The sequence below is a fragment of the Ipomoea nil genome, unplaced genomic scaffold (assembly GCF_001879475.1).
Source record: "Ipomoea nil cultivar Tokyo-kokei standard unplaced genomic scaffold, Asagao_1.1 scaffold2280, whole genome shotgun sequence".
NCBI classification, from domain to species: domain Eukaryota; kingdom Viridiplantae; phylum Streptophyta; class Magnoliopsida; order Solanales; family Convolvulaceae; genus Ipomoea; species Ipomoea nil.
This window is the reverse complement of record NW_017618708.1, coordinates 1,264,896-1,282,903: the sequence shown is the minus strand read 5'-3', so window position 1 is coordinate 1,282,903 and position 18,008 is coordinate 1,264,896. Positions and strand designations below refer to the sequence as shown.

Sequence of the window (18,008 nt, the reverse complement as noted above, 5' to 3'; positions counted from 1 at the left end):
ATAGCATGAGATTGCTTATAGATTATATGATTGCACGATATTGCATGTTGGGTATATGATAGCAAGAGATTTCTTAGAGATTATATGATTGCACGAGATTGCATATTGAGTATATGATAACATGAGATTGCTTATAGATTATATGATTGCACGAGATTGCATGTTGAGTATATGATTGCATGAGATTGCTTAGAGATTATATGATTGCACGAGATTGCATATTGAGTATATGATAGCATGAGATTGCTTAGAGAATATATGATGGCACGAGATTGCATGATGAGTATATGATAGTATGAGATTGCTTAGAGATTAAATGACTGCATAAGATTGCATAGTTGAGTATATGATAACACGAGATTGCTTATTGAATTATGTGTTAGCATGAGATTGCTTATTGAGATAAATGATAATATAAGAATTTTGATAAGATAAATATGTGTTAGTATGAGCTTGTTGATAAGCTAAATAATTGTGAAAGCATGCCTATTTGTTAATTAGGTTGCAAGCATATAGAAACCCTGTTAAGCATGTTAAAGTGCTGCCTAAGTGATTGAGAATACTTGATCTAAGTATGTGAAACAAATGTTTTCCAAAAGTATATACTGTAGTACTTTACAGGGTTGAGTGGCGTTATACTTAGCTTCGTGCTAACGGGTTTGTTTTCTACTTGTTGTTTCTTAACGCCTTTCAGGTGGGCCTAGTTCGTGAAAGAGTACGAGTTAGACTAGACTAGCATAGTGTAACACCCCACTGTTCTAACTCTTAATCATAAATCTAAACCACAATTATTATAAACTAAGCAGCGGAAATAAAAGCTAAAAAGATAACTAGTGGGAATGCCACCGCCACAACCACCACTCTGTGGTGATTGCACATGCTAGGGGTAGAACTAGAAATTAAATAAATATCTAACATCCATAATAAATACTGAAAATCATAAGGGGGAAAAAGTCACCCCAAACGTCAACACCATCAATGTCTACAAATCATCATAAGTCTAAAATATGACTAATAAGGTCATCAACAAAACATAAGAGTTTAGACATCTCAAACTACGAGACTAATCTAACTCGATCACTTCTCACTGCTGGGCCCACCTGAAAGGGGTTTTGCAAGCAACACATAGACAAATAGGAAAGCACTCGTTAGCACGAAGCTAAGTATAACCACACTCAACCCTGTAAAGTACTATAGAATATACTTTGAAAACATTTGATTTCACTTGTAAACAACAAATCATCTCGTAGACAGCTTTAGTCATATCACATACTTTCTATATGCTTGCAACCTATAATATCAATACGCATGCTTTGATATATAAGACTTAACAACTTAGATACTTCAATCATGTTATCGTCACAACAACTTAACAAGCAACTCATGCTTACAAGTAGTATCATACTAATAAACCAAACAACAGGTATTCTCATGCTCTCAAATTCTCATCACATAAACTGGATATACAAGGCTTCAAATGTAACTAAACAATCGTGCTCGATAAACATTCATAAATCAACATTCTTATTATACAATCTCATACGATATTCTACTCAAATGCAATCTTGTGGAATACCATACTCATGCTCATATGCAATCTCGTGCAAAACTATAAATATACTCATATGCAATCTCGTGCAATACTATACTCATGCTCATATGAAATCTTGTGCAATACTACAAATATATACTCATACATTCATTGTAAAAATAGAGTACTTTCTGTGGAGCTCTCATTGAGTCATAAATGACTAGCTTTCTTTCTTTCTTTCTTTCTTTAGAGTCGCAATGACTCACTTCTTTTTCTTTGGAGTCGCAATGACTCAAACTTTCTCTTTGAACGAACGAGGTAGGAACTTCATCATAGTGTGAATGAACCTATCTGGGCACGGCGTCTAGCCGACCTAATACTCTGCTCGTCCACCGAACCACTCTCTTGGTTCTTTATTCATGCTATGTGGAATCAGGTATCGAACTTTTAGTGTGCACACCCCCTGACCAGGATTGCAAGTGTAACACCCCTAAAATTTAAAACTTGAATACTTATGAAATAAAGGTAATACTATCATTTAAATCCCAAAATAGAGCATGCTAAGCAAAAGAATTTGGGGTGTTATGCCACATCTGAGGTGGAGAACTCAGATGCACAGGCTAGACTATCTAAACATCCTTAAAACAATGGCATTACATCATCATGGCACGCAGGCCCAAAGGGAAACTAGCTAACTAGGCCTCGGTCCTCCAGCGCGCTCCGGAACTACTCATCTGTGCCTGAAATCCAAATATATCTGTTCAGCGAATAATGCTGGTAACCAACTCCAACACGTTAAAATACAATATAGGTATATATATATATATATATATATATATATATATATATATATATATATATATATATATATATATATATATATATATATATATATATAGGAAAACCATTTTGAAGCCGGAAGATATATATACTTAGGAGACTCTATTTTAAAACCGAGAATAGACTCAACAAGTAAGGATAAGCACATTTAATAGTCATGATCACGCAAATAAAGATACTAGCATACACCCTAAGGTCACATATCAACATATGTAGTGTCTTGTAGAAGTTTTTGGTGATGTTGTGGTGATTAGAAAACAAATGAGTTGTCCTCCTTTATAGTTGCTGAGCTGCTGCCAAAATGGGAAGAGGGGAGAGCCCTAGCTTGGTCCTATGAGAAGAAGAATACCTTTTACGGCTATTCACTCCTTCCATCTCCTTCGGGCAAGCAACCAAGGAAGCCTCCATTTATAGAGTGGTAGAGTAATATCGCCATGCAGTACGAATTGCATGGCTGGCACAATTCTTACAACTCCGGTCCGTGTGGTGGGCCCATGATATACTCCTAGTCTCCGAAAGAAATAAATTTTCAACCTTTTACATGTGCAGCCGAAATGGGAAAGAGTGAAGATAAGGAAATTTGATTTTCTTGTGTTCACATGCTGCCAAAAGTGAAAGAAATATTTCCCAACTTCTGCTCCAACTTTTACCCATATCACATTCTCCAAGACAATTAATAATTGTCAGCAAACTTCTCCAACAAGCTCACAAATATATTAATATATTATAGTGGATAAAAATAGGCTTGGTCCAAATTGAGCTATTTACCACATAGGAGGGAAGCCCCACCCCAACACAACTATATATGCTACCATTACTGATTGGTTCTTTGCTAATTTGGTTGGTTTGGCTTCTGAGTATGCTTGTAAGTGGGCTATGATTTGTTAGGGACTTTGGACTGGAAGAAACGCTTATGTTTGGAAAGGGTATTGCAAGACAAAGATGCTATGCTGCGCTTATCTCTATCATTATGGGAAAATTGGAAAGCAGTTAATTGCACAGAATCACCAACGCAGGGGCTGTGTTTGGTTCATGATATATGGAGGACTCCAAGTCATGGTCGCATAAAATTAAATACTGACGTTACTGTGGACTCTACAAATGGCAACATGGGTATGGGCTGGGTTGTTAGAGATGTTGGAGGAAAGTTTGTAGCAGCTAAAGGATGCGTTTTCTCTGGGGTGTTTGGGATAAAGGAGGCTGAAGCTTTCAGTATCCGTGAAGCACTCAGTTGGCTCAAGGGGTTGGATTTGGGACATGTGGATGTTGAGACAGACTCTCAATTATTTTATTATGCGTTATGTTCTGCTCCTTTTAGTTCATATTTTGGTTTGATTATTGCAGATGTAAAGGAAATTGCATCCCAAATACATGATGTAATTTTCTGAGGCGATCTGCGAATCGTGCTGCCCATACAGTAGCTAGGGAAGTCGTTTCTATGTCAGGTTGCGGGGAGTGGATAACCTCCACTCCTTTGTTTCTTGTTGATGTTCTTATGCTGATTTAATGAATTAAACTTTCTTTCTCAAAACAAAACAAAAAAAAAAAGGATAATAGACAATGTACTGAATATAATCAATTCATGAATTTGAATGTAAATAATTTTTGGAACGAACAATGAGGGCATCATTTCCATACTTGTTATTTTGCTCTTCTTGAATCCAATTTGCAGAAGCCACAAGGGAATGCCTACATTTGCTTATCTGAATCAATGCTAGAATGGTGATTTCGACAAAACCACAAGGGATTTCTTTCAACATAGAGCAGTCACTTATTTCTAAACATTCGAGCATTGGGAAATGGTCACCCAAAACATTCCATTATTGGAGATTTGTTTTTTCAATTACCAACATCTTTAATTAATGGAACCCTCCACCAGATGTCAGCTCCCAGTTTGAGCCTTCACAAGCATCTATCAATTTTAGAACCTCCAGATTAGGCAACATACTAATAGCGCTCAGCTCACTCCACTGCAGATTACACTTCAACAAGCTGAGCTTCTTAAGATTTGGTAAACTAGTTGCCCATGGGATGCTACGCATAACAAGGTTGAGATTCATCCACCTTCTAATGCTTAGTTTCTCAAGCTGCTGCAAGTGCACAACATTATAAAGCCAATCTAGATTATTATCATAGTATCCATCATCAACCCCAATTTTTTTAAATTCGAAATCATTGTAAACAGATCCTTTGTACATAACTTAGAATCCAACCAAGATATATTATCTAAGTTTCTATAAACAACCAACGGAGTTTCTAACGAAAAAATTCTTCCAATGCAAAAATTCCTTAATAGTGGCATTTTCCAAATTCCATATGGCTCAGAGGAACGCAATATAGCACCATCCCCACTAACAACTAAAGTTTGCATGTTATTCCAATGCTCAAAGAGCTTTGCATCGAAAGTGACAATTGTATACAAAGCAAAGTATCTCAAATGAACAAGATTTGCAAGCACATTTAGGCCTATAACTCCATTGTCCCAAAATCTATTTCTCATATCTAGTACTCTTAATAGTTTCAAGTGTGAAAATAGACGTTTCACATCTGCATTCCAAAAATAATGAAAGGAATGGGGTTTGTGAAAGCACTCATCTTCAAACATGACTTCATTATAGAAAGATCTTGATGTATGACTTATCCAACAACAATGTTTTTTAACTCCATTGATATTCAAGAAATTTTCAAGTCTAGCTTCTCTCAAGAACAAATCTCGCAACAGATCACGGATCCTTAATCTCTTCATTTCCCCATTGTAGCAATGTTTGCTAACTATAACAAGACTTCTATCAACAAGATCTTGCAAGTATTCCATAGCCACTTTCTCCAAATTCACATGTTTCATAGTGCTCAAAAATCCCTCTACCGCCCACAACCTAACCAACTTCTTCACAAAGATCTCATAGTCTTCTTCAAAAATTCCAAAATATTGAAAACAGGCTTTTAAGTGGTGTGGTAATTGATTGTAACTCAAATATAGTATTTTGGAACATGCATCATGTTGAAACCCTAGGTGCTTTTAGAAATAGGCCCATTCGCCTTTTGTCAAACAATTTGAATATTTTGCCCGTTGGCGTCTCTTGAAATTTGTAGCCTCCAAATTTTGAATAAGTTAGGCGCGGCTAGCTTGACATTTCTTGTCCTTCATAAATGTTCTAACATATCAAGTTGATCAAATAATTAATCTGTTGATTCTTGCTTGAGTATGAAAATATATCTCCGTGAATCAACCTTCTTCGAGCGTCTCCGGTTCCATCGTAAAAATGTTGTTGTTCAGATAAAAATATATCAGCCATTTTCTTCTTCATAATCCATGTAAAAATATATATTGGAATCTCTGTAAAAACTTCATAATTATGCATGATAGGATGCTCTGTTTCGTGATTTTGGTCCACTTTGCATGGTGTGTTTCTTCATTTGGTGCATAGCTTCTGTGAGACTGGTACATTCCTTCATTACATGGTGCTTAGTGTCCATCATGCATAGTCTCCTTCTTGGTTAGTCTCCAAGTCGGTGGTTGCCTAGTCTCCCTTTGCAAAATGCTTATCATGAGGTTTGAACTAAGGACCTTTTAGTATAATTCACATGCGTATCATCCAACTCTTTTAACATAATTCTTAGAGATTATTTGCAACATAAATGTGTTAAGCTATAATCCCGCTTAACTCTTCAAATAAATTATGATCTTCAAGACTTGTACGTGGGTTGCATGATATGGGTGCACCATACTCTGTGGACTTAAGACTGACTCAAATAGAATAAAATTGGGGACTACTTGATTTTTCAAAAAATACATTCGGCTCATCAAAATTTTACAATTCATTCCTAACAGTTATATTCCAAAGAAATCCAAAAAAAAAAAAAAATCAAAAGAGAAATCAGGAAAAAAAGGAAAAGAAAAGAAAATAAAGGAAGAATAAAAGTTTGAAAGTTTGTTTTTTTAGACCCCCGCTTCATTACAGTGTTGCTTTGTTCTTGAGTTGCATTTAGCTCCTTTGGTTATTATTGTCTTTATCTCTTTTATGTTTTGAAAAGATAGATAATTGTGACATTCTCTCTTTTATTATTTATCCATAGCACTTCCTTGTTAGCCATTCACCCCTAGCCCCATTACAAGCCTGCAAAGACCTACTTGATCTTAGCATGCACTCTTAGAGTTGAGCTAGTCGGAGTATGAAAGGCAAGCCTATGGGATCTCATTCAAAGTCGAGTTTTGCATTATCTCAACTTAGTATTTGTGCACACTTGATCTTCATGCACTTTAATAATTTTAGTGTTTGGTTATTGGCTTGAGAATGGATCTTGTGTGCCAAACTGAGATGACTCTTGAGGGATATTGTTTTGTGGCAAGTTGGTTGTGGTATGCTAGGTTGTACAAGAGAGACTATGAGTAATTTTTGTGCTTGACTTGTGATATGTTCAATGGTTTTGCTTGAGGACAAGCAAAGGTTTAAGTGTGGGGGAGTTTGATGTGAGCTTATTTGTGTATGTTTCTCTTGTTAATTTGAATCTTCTTTTGAGCTTAAGTTCGTTAAATTGTCACTTTCAGTGCCTATTTCCTTGCTTTCTAATAAAGATATGCTTTAATGCTTGTTTTGAATGTTTTTATGGTGTTTGTTAGTGTTTTGAAACCATTGTAGATCAATACCAAAAGCAAGGAAAGTTCTAAGACAAGTTCCGAGCCAAAATGGACTGAAGGGTGCTGAACAGAGGATTCGATGCGTCGAAATATTCCAGTAGCTGAATGGTTGCAGCCGTCGAAGACTCGACGTGTCGAGAAATTCCAAAAGGTTCGGGGCCAAAACTGTTGAAGACTCGACGCGTCGAAAAGCCATGATCTGAGTTTGGACAGCTTGCGGAAATTTCCTAATCTATTCCTATTGAGCTTCAACTATAAAAGGCCCATCTCCCCTCAACCCTAAAAAAAAAAAACTGTGTTTTTGGAGACAAGAAAATGGGAGATCAAGAGGTACAAGTTGTCTGGGAAGAAAGAAGAAAAGTTAGGAAGATTTGGGAGAATCTCTTGTTCTATTCTTTTACTTTCTTTGTTGCTTGTGAACTCTTTTATATCATTGCAATGAATTCTATTCTAGCCATGAGTGCCTAGTTCTTAAATTCATTAATACATTTATATTTGTGTTTTATATCTAGTGTTGCAATTGTGTTCTTTCTTGTTGATGCTAGTAATTAAGGACCCGAATTACTCATTTCAATGCTACCTTTATGTCTTAATGGGAGTTAGGGCATATTTTAGAGATCCCACAATCGCACTTAACTATTGCTTGTTCTTGAATTGATGAGTGTTTATATCATGGGAATGAATATTCACTCACGTTATTTTAGGTTGGAATTATGGGAGTAATTCCTTCCCTTGTATGCATTCTCACACTTGTTTGAACCCGAATTAAATGTCGCACCTTAGATTGGCACTAGGTGATTAAGCACTTGAATCCCAGAAATCCCACTCCCTCTATTGTTTTCATCAACCTACTACTTTGTTCTTTTAATTAGTTTTACAATCAATCAATCACTCTTTTCGATAGGATTAGCTTCTCATGAATGGATTAGTAGCTAGTGCTTGATACACCCCGCTTCCCTGTGGATCAATAACCCTATACTCCGGGTATTTATTTGTTTGTCAAATATACTGCAACCAGGTATTGACTCTTTGGGCTGCAGTAGTTAGAGAAAGTATAGAACGGATACTAATTTGTAATAGAATCAATAATATTTTTTAAAAAGTTACTTTACTTAATTGCCTTTAATAATTAAGTTGTAAGTTATGACATGTAATTTGTAAGTTAAGTTCACTAAGTTGCAAGGTTGAACTTCAAGTAGTTTAGTTTGATTTTTTTTATTTTTTTTTTTCAATCCAAACAAAATCAAAATTCGATAAAAATCGATCCAACCCAAAAAATCATTATCCGATGTAATTAATTGAAATTTTTATAAGCGCAGCACACATTGATGTCGAAACTAATGTTGAATTGTAACACAAACAATCTGTAACGCAGTTCGGACAAACAACCATAATCTGCGAGGCACTTCTCAATTTGAGAACTTGCCTAAATCCACTAAAAGCTCAATATTTAAAGTACGCTGTTTGGAACTTGAGATTACACAATAGAATGATCTTTCTTACCAAACTATTGAAACCTAAACACATGTACTACTTTCTAGGAGAATTTAGTATCCTATTCTCAAAGACTCTCGTACCTCACAAGATTAATGTTGAATGCTTGAAATCTACAATAAAGGACAACCCCTATTTATAGTAACTACTCCTAACAGATTCGTGAATAACAAACTATTCCTAATCAAAATAAAACTAGAAAATCTTCAACAACAAATCCCCTTAGAACTAGTTTCTTCAATAACTATTCCTCTTAAGACTGATATTCCTTTATAGAACTGGAATTCTTTTTGCACATAACTTTGACAAAATACTTTGAGTCAACATTAATTACTAAATTAAACGGATTAGATATACATAATAAAAATCGAAAATGGAACGGCTTGGCGGTTCATAAAATCGAACTGCCCAACCCTGTTCGCTGCACAGGGCTAATAATAATCATGGGCTTCCCCTTAATGTGTGCAGGGATAGTCTTCTGGCAAATTATTGCATGGACCGTGGTCCAAAATGACATCGTTTTGACGAAAAAAAAAATTTTGTTAGTCAATAACGGTGTGATTTGCTAAACCATTTACGTGTTAGAATAATGAATCTTCTAGGATAATATAATGTATTTTATGAGTTAAAATAATGTACTTTATGCTTTAAAATAATGTACTTTATGTGTTAGAATAATAAACCTTCTGAAGTAAGATGTTGTATTTTATAAGTTAGAATAACGTACTTTATGAGTTAGAATAATGTAGTTTATGTGTCAGAATAATGAACCTTTTGGATAACATAATGTATTTTATAAGTTATAAAAAATATATGTTGCAACAGTGGAGAGGAAAATGCAGGTCGCATGAAAGAGAAAAAAAATTGCGCGACCTAACAACGTCGTCTCTTCCAATGAGGAAACTATTTCATTTTTGGACGGTGGTCCATACAGTTGTGTGGATCACAGTCCACACAATAATGATTGTTTTTGGAAAATTATTGTGTAGACCTTGGTCGAAAACGACGTCGTTTTGATGTTACAAAACTATTTGCTCCACGTGCGTGTTAGAATAATAAACATTCTAGAATCAAATTGGTTGAAATTGAAAACTATGAACTACATTGACAGTTGGGAAACAATTAAGAGGCCAAAATGGTGATTAAGTCTAGTTTTTATACAATTTTTGCGTATGGAAGTCTAAGGAAACATTGATAAAATTTTTAGAATTGAAGGACATAATAGTCAATATAGTACATAATTTTGTGTTCAAGTAGAAAGATCTATCTCACAAAATATTGTCCAAGACACCGGCCTGTAATACTATGAGTTGTGACGACCAGCATTTTCAATAGCATATATGCATTATCACAACTCCTTTTGATCTTCCCACCACCATAACTCCGATCCTCAGTCTCTAGCAGCAGCATTATCTTTGACAGTCAACACCAAAATTTACATCTTTTAAATCACCTGATCTTTTTGACATAGCAGTGTCATATCACACATAAATACAGAGATGTTTTCAAATATCATATCTTGATAGGTATTTTTTACATTTGTAATGGGCCCAACTCCGATCCTCCACATCACCATGTAATCCCCTTCCTTAGAGCATCCTTATTAGCAAATCTCTTACACAGTTCCCACATCCACCAATGTTATGGCAGCATCCATCAGATGTCTCCCACTCTGGGCCTTTACAAGCATCTATCAATTTTAGAACCTCCAGATTAGGCAACATACTAATAGCGCTCAGCTCACTCCATTGCAGATTAGACCTCACCAACTTGAGCTTCTTAAGATTTGGTAAACAAGTTGCCCATGGGATGCTACACTTAACAAGGTTGAGATCCATCCACCCTCTGATGCTTACTTTCTCAAGCTGCTCCAAGTGCACAAAATTATAAAAACAATCTATCTTATAATTATAGTATCCACCATCAACTCCCAATGTTTTTAAATTTGGAATCATTGTAAACAGATCCTTTGTACATAACTTAGAATCCAACCAAGATATATTCTCTAAGTTTCTATGTACAACTAACGGTGCTTCTAATGAAAAAATTCTTCCAATGGAAAAATTCCTTAATAGTGGCATTTTCCAAATTCTAAATGGCTCAGAGGAAAACGATATAACACCATCCCTACTAACAATAAAAGTTTGCATATTATTCCAATGGTCAAAGATCTTTGCATCAAAAGTGTGAGTTCTATACAAAGCTAAGTATCTCAAATGAATAAGATTTGCAAGCACATTTAGGTCTATAACTCCATTCCAAATACTATTTCTCATGTCTAGTACTCTTAGTAGTTTCAAGTGTGAAAATAGTTTCGCATCTGCATTCCAAGAATAGTAAAGAAGAGTTAAGTGAAAGGAATGAGGTTTGTGATAGCACTCATCTTCAAACCTGACTTTACCATAGAAAGATCTTGATGTATGGGTTATCCAACAATAAGGTCTTTTAACTCCATTGGCATTCAAGAGATTTTCAAGTCTAGCTTCTCTCATACACAAATCTCGCAACACATCATGGATCATTATTCTCTTCATTTCCCCATTGTAGCTATGTTTGCTAACAATAACAAGACTTCTATCAACAAGATCTTGCAAGCATTCCATTGCCACTTTCTCCAAATTCACATGCTTCACGGTGCTCAAAAATCCCTTTGCCGCCCACAACCTAACCAACTTCTTCACAGAGACCTCATAGTCTTCTTCAAAAATTCCAAAATATAGAAAACAGACTTTTAGGTGGTGTGGTAATTGATTGTAACTCAAATATAGTATTCTGGAACATGCATCCCTAGAATCACCCATTACACTTTCTACAACATTCTTCCACTTTTTCTCCTCCTCTTCTGTCTTGGAGGGAAGACTAGCTACTATAGTAATAGCTAGAGGTAATCCTTTACATTTCTCCACTATGTCTCTACCAATTTGCTCAAACACTGGAAGCAATTCAGTTTTACCAAAGACTTTGCAGAAGAGATTCCAACTTTCATCGGCATTTAAGAGGAGATGAGTCGAGAAGTCAATAGTATACAGCTTCCATCATTATCATCATCATCTGGAAAACATCTTTGAACACTATCCCAAGCAGTAGTGTTCCATAAATCATCAATCACTATCAAATATCGCTGACCTTTCAAAGATCTATACAGCCTTTCTGCTAAGAATTGATATTGGCCAGTGCTCTGTTCATGGAGTTCATCTCTTGATGCTGCAATAACACAACCAATAAGGCATCGGAGCATTTGTTCCATGTTATACTCTTGGGATACAGTAACCCATGCTCGCTTGTCGAAATGAGAAGTAACTGATGGATCTTGATAAAGTTTGTGTGCTAAAGTGGTCTTGCCTATTCCTCCCATGCCAACAATTGAAACAACTTGTCTCCTGTTAGTTGTTTGTTGCGTGAGCAGCTGATCCAATATCTTCTCGAACTGCTTCTTGCATCCAACCATTCCACTGTCAAACTTTGAAGCTTTTTTGGAAAAGTTACTCATAATAATTTTCTTGTGTACTGGATCATGCTGTAATGATCCTTTGACAAGCTGTAGTAGTCCTCTTCGTCGGATCTGACCAAGGAGTGAAACCTTAGCAAGCTGGTATTCCCTTTGAATCCTAATCAACTCATTCTTGTGGTAATCAGTCTGTTTTTCTGCTTCAATGAAGATTTTATGAAGCCTGAGCAGGCAAGCTGTTATATGAAGAAGGCTATCCTTTGCTAGATAAATGGTAGTCAACTCCATCTCAATCCTTTCTTCCGCTTTGAACCATACATCTCTCATCTCTGCCTCTAAATCTTTCATCGCCCCCGCATCATCATTGCCAATCTCAGCTCTCTGAAAAATGCTCTGCAGCAAGTCAAGATTATTTTGGACAGAGACCATCTTTTGTTTGACTTCACCCACCTCTCTAAGCCGAGAAAGCTGCTGCTTTCCATAAAACCTGGGGGGACGCTTGGATGATGACGCTTCGTCCATCTCTCTAATCTGAGCCTCAACAATTTGTTGCAGCAAGCCAAGATTTTCTTTACCATCCCTCATCTGGTAATCAGTCTGTTTTTCTGCTTCATTGAAGATTTGATGAAGCCTGAGCAGGCAAGCTGTTATATGAAGGCTGTCCTTTGCTAGATAAATGTTAGTCAACTCCATCTCAATCCTTTCTTCCACTTTGAACGATGCATCTCTGATCTCTGCTTCTAAATCTTTCATCACCCTCACCCTCGCATCATCATAGGGGATCTCAGATTTGTCAAGACTTTGTTGCAGCAAGCCCAGATTTTGATGGAGAGAAACTATCTTTTGTTTCACTTGAGCCACCTCCATGAGCCGAGAAGTCAATAGTGTACTATCCCGAGCAGCTTGCTGCTTTCCATAAAGCCTGGGGAAGAAAGCCTTTATATGAAGACGCTTTGATGACGCTTCTTCGTCAACCTCCATCTCTCTCATCTGAGCCTCAAGAATTTGCTGCAGCAAGCCAAGGTTTTCATTGCCATCTCTAATCTGTGCCTCTAAATCTTCAAGAGGCAAGCCTGGTTGTGATTGCAAGAAATGTAGAGAAAGTGTTTCCATTAGCGAAGTTACAGCAGCATAAGCCATTTAATTTTCGTCGGAAAATCAGAGGAGAACTGAGACATAGATTGATCGATCTGATACAATGTAAACCGGAATTCATTGGTCAACGCCAGAGTTTAAATAAACCTCATTTTTAAATTAGCGGTAAGTTGCCTAGCTTCTTTCTTTCTTGTCCTAATTGCAATTTTAGTCCCTAAATTATAGGACAAGCGCAAGTGCACTTCTTACTTATCATAATTTCTAAATTTGGCTCATAATTACTCCTTGAAAATGATTTAATTTGTGGTTCAAAAATATATTACAAACCAAAATTGTAATTTTTATAAAGGGAAAATTGTAAAAAATGCCCCTCTATAATATGCCAATTATCAATGTCACTCCTGAATTATGAGTGGTGTAAATGTTGCCCCTCAATTATCAAAACGGTGCACATATAGCCCTTCCCGTAACGGACATGTGGTTCCCCGTTAGTGTACGACACCATTAAGTCGGAGTAAATATGTAATTTAGTTTTTTTTCCCTCCCTCGATTCGAAGTACCAGCGATGGACAACGGTGATGAACTACAAGTCCATTACGCAAGGGGCCATATATGCACCATTTTGATAATTGAGGGGCAACATTTACACCACTCATAGTTCAAGGATGACATTGATAATTGGCATATTATAGAGGGGCATTTTTTACAATTTTCCCTTTTATAAACCACTATTTTAGTCTTTAGAAAGACAAAAATAGTCACTTTTGTGACTAATTGAGACACAAAATTACAAGTCATGATAATTAACACTATACAGAAATCACCTAAAACGTCGCACATATATATAAAGTCGGTTGTATACAAAACCAACGTCAAAATATTAAATAAATTTATAATTTAAAAGAGACTTTTAATGTCGGTTTTTACCAAAAATTGACACCATAATTCATTTTAAATAAATAATAAAAAAAATTAATAAATTATACAACGTCAAATTTTTTTTAAATTTTTGAAACTACTGAAACACAAAGAACCAATACCAATAACGCATCCACTGAGGCTCGAACTCATAATTTTCCAAATAGAAATCCAACCCGAGTATCATTAGACCACATAGTCCTGGTGAAGTAAATGCTTTTGGGTGTTTTCATTTTCAAATTTGAATTTTTTCTTTCCTTTTTTTTTTCTTTTAAAATTTTCAGTTAGTAAATGTCCTCCTAATCTTTTTGGAATGAACAAGCTAGCTAGGACGTTGGCATTTCCATAGTTGTTGTTGCCTTGCTCATCTGGAATCCACTTTGCTGAAGCCAGTAAGGAATCCCAACATTCGTATAATTGAATTAATGCTAGTGTGATGATATCGGCAAAACCTTCAAAGATCTCTTCCAAATCATGACATTTACGTAATGATAAGCCTTCGAGCAGAGGGAAATGGTCACCGGTATAATAGCATTCCAACCATGGAGAGTACTATTTTCTATTACCAACCTCTTCAATGCACGGAATCCACCATCTAATTCCTCCCACTCTCCTAAACCGTATCCCAACCACCTTTCATGTTTAGAACCTGTAGTCTATTGATTTAGAAGCATACCAATAAGCCTCATATATATCACTCCATGGCAGGCATATATGTACTAATTAAAGAAGTTGAGCTTCTTAAGATTTGGTAGATTTTCATAATGAAAGTTATGTCACATATCGAATTCTTTTTTTTTTTTTTGTTTTTTGTTGTTCTGTTTTTTTATTTTTAAATTCGGAATCCTTTGTAAACATATGCTTTAGTTAGTACCGAGTTTAGAATCCAACCAATCAAGATATATTATTGTGATCTCCAAGTTTCTATGAACTACAGACAAAGTTGAGACTTGAGATGAAGAAAGACAAGTCATTAAGTACAGAGACTCCATATATTACAGAACTAATTAATTTCCCAGAAACATCAAATCTGTACAAACAGATTAATCCTCTGTACATAACTTAAAATCCAATCAAGATATATTCTCTAAGTTTCTTTAAACAACCGACATGGTTTCTAATGAAAAGATTCGTCCAATGCAAAAATTCCTTAACATAACAATGAATTCAAACAAGACTAAGTGAGGGTGGATACCCTTTGAAAACTCAAAAAATTGAGACTTGAGATGGAGGAATTGATGTTCAGCTCCATCTGATCCTTCATGCAAACTGCAATGCTATGGCAGCATCCATCAGCTCACCAGGCCACTATGCACATTCAAAATTTGTCATGTCTTCCAACAATTTCTCCAGGCCTAGCTTCCTATATATACTTTCAAAAAGTGAAAGCAATATGCTTAATTCATTTTTCTTTCACACAAAATAAACATCCAGTTATATGTGCTCGTACAACATACCTACTGTACTGCTATTCATTCATTACTGATCACTTCCTCCTCTAGCCTACTACCATATTTTGAAAGTCTGGAAACAGTAAATTCGGTAAAAAGAAAAGATGAACACAGTTAGATAGATAAGGAAACATGAGATAGAAGTGAGAGAAAACAGATCAAATAGATGATTATCCATTGCAACCACAACCATGAATGTTAAATGGTGAGAGTCGAGATATATCAGAGGGATAGAAAGCTAAGAGACCCAATAGATGTTGTTTTGCTCTTCTTGAATCCACTTTGCAGAAGCCACAATGGAATTCCTACAATAGCTTAACTCAATCAATGCTAGTGTGGTGATATGATATGATGATTAAGGGAATATCTTTATTATTAGAACTGATTTATTATCTTTACTATTAGAATTGATTTATTTCCTTTAGAGATAGCAAATAATTAGGGTAAGGAGCTTTAATGATTCTCCTTTCCTTTTTATGTTTTAGTTAGTCTTCCTTTCCTTTTGTGATAAAAGTGTATGCAGTAGACTGTGTGTTTGTATATTAATGTAATGCTCTGTACAGAAGATGTATAGCCTATATATACAAGGTAAGGAAAAGCAAAAGCCATGAATTTCAAAATTCAAATCCTAAGGTTGAGAGTGATTCTCTCAACCATAACCCAACTCTTCTAACACCTTTTTATGTTTTAGTTAGTCTTCCTTTCCTTTTTATGTTTTACTAGTCTTTGTAACCCTCTTATATAAAGGGGATTTTCATTCTAATAAAATAACAAGCAAGAAAGAAGTTAAGTTAAAATCAAGAGGTGGGAAAACTCTCAAAATGTTCCTATTATCTTTGTTCCTTAAATTTATCTCTCAACATAGACATCCCCAATAACCCTAATCGCCCTTTGGCGCGTGCTTTCGCCCGAAAACATAACATTTTGGTTCCATTGCCGGGCGTTAATATGGGCGATATCAAGAAACTCCAGGACGAGGTCCGAACTATCCAGGCATCCATCAAAACGCTGGAACTCCTTCCTGCAGCTGTGGACTCTCTAACAGAAACAGTAGCCAATCTCTCCCAGATGGTGCACTCTTTCTTCACATCGCAGGCCACAACTTCTCTACCATTGGCACACAGGTAGGTGGCCCCTAAATTGTCACACCATAGCCGAGGCGGAGCAGTGAACGAAATTTGCAACTCGCGCAGTAAGGAGACAAGCCAGGTCACCTCAGCAGCCACATCTGCAATAGCTTTGTACGCAGCCTCCGTGGAAGAACGGGCCACAGTACGCTGCTTCTTACACACCTACGAGACCAAGTTACACCCAAAAAACACCACAAAACCACTCGTTGACTTCCGATCAATCGGGTTACCGGCCCAATCAGAATCAGAATACGCATGAATAGAGGCAGAAGGCGACTTCCGGATAAACAAGCCGAGATGTGTGGTACCTTTCACGTAACACAGAACCCGTTTGAGCATAGACCAGTCAGCCGTGGTAGGAGCTTGCATGCGCTGACAGAGCTGATTCACCGCAAAAGAAATATCAGGCCTGGTGACAGTAAGATACTGAAGAGCTCCAACCAGACTCCGGTACTAAGTAGGATCTGCATATGGAACCGCTGACTCCTCAGCCACCTTGACAAGAGAAACCGGCGTGCCAAGAGCCTTGCAATCAACCATGCCAGCTCGCTTCAAAAGATCACCCATGTACCGCTTCTGAGACAACAAAAGACCACCTTGATGAGAGACCGTCCCAATACCAAGGAAGAAGGACGGAGCTCCCATATCCCGAACCTTAAAAACAGTGGCCATCCGAGCAAGTAAGCTATTGACCTGAGCCTGATCAGAACCAATCACAAGAATACCTTCCACATAGACTAGAACAAACAATTGAAAATTAGAACTAGCACTAGTACAAAAAAAACTATCTGAGTCTCCTATAAAACACTTTCCGAGTCACCTGTACAGGTGACTCGGATTCCAGAGCCTCTGAAAGTGTTTAGCTTTCCGAGGCACCTGTATAAGGTGTCGCGAAAAGCTAAATAGACATTTTTTATTTTTTTTAATACAGACTTTCCGAGGCACCTGCTGCGTGACAGGTGCTTCGGAAAGTATTCATTTATTTTTTTTTTTAATTAAGTGTATCCGCGACACCTCTTCACAGAGGGTGTCGCGGATACTCTTTTTCTAAAAAAAAAATTATTTAAAAATACAACATTTCTCAAAGTGTAATTAAATTCTGAAAACCAGTAGAAATTCCTAGCCCTACTTCAACTACTATTTGAAAAAACAGAATTGTTTTACTCACTTTAAAATCACATAAGCACCGACTACTAGTGTCCATTAAATCATTAATCTACTAATTAAAATCTGGAACTAATTTTATCATTTTATGTACTTCAAACACTGCAACCTTTTAGTATTTGCAGCAAAAACACACATCTATCTGAAATCAAGCCTTGTTTCACTCACTAGAAATCCAACAAGTCTTAAATTATTACAAAACAGATGACATAAAATACAAGAGTGCATTTCAAAATTCAAAATCAAGCTTACCCCACTTCATCTTCTGATCTTGTAACAATCAAGCATGAATCACATA

At 36.4% G+C, this 18,008-nt stretch overlaps 2 protein-coding genes across 2 annotated transcripts in view; both read right to left on the bottom strand.

Moving 5' to 3' along the window:
* Window positions 1-11,081: 11,081 nt before the first annotated feature.
* Window positions 11,082-13,096, bottom strand: LOC109150738 (putative late blight resistance protein homolog R1A-4). The gene is made up of 4 exons (XM_019298725.1): window positions 12,949-13,096; window positions 11,532-12,333; window positions 11,309-11,436; window positions 11,082-11,168 (listed from the first exon to the last, which is right to left on the bottom strand). Exons 1-4 carry the CDS (start codon window positions 13,090-13,092, stop codon window positions 11,082-11,084), a joined length of 1,161 nt encoding a protein of 386 aa, XP_019154270.1. The 5' UTR covers window positions 13,093-13,096.
* A 2,163-nt stretch (window positions 13,097-15,259) lies between these two features.
* LOC109150737 overlaps window positions 15,260-18,008 on the bottom strand; it is a 67,602-nt gene continuing 64,853 nt past the window's right edge. Inside the window, exon 6 of the mRNA XM_019298724.1 lies at window positions 15,260-15,317. The gene's annotated coding sequence lies outside the window, so the exon portion shown is untranslated. The remainder of the gene's footprint in view (window positions 15,318-18,008) is intronic.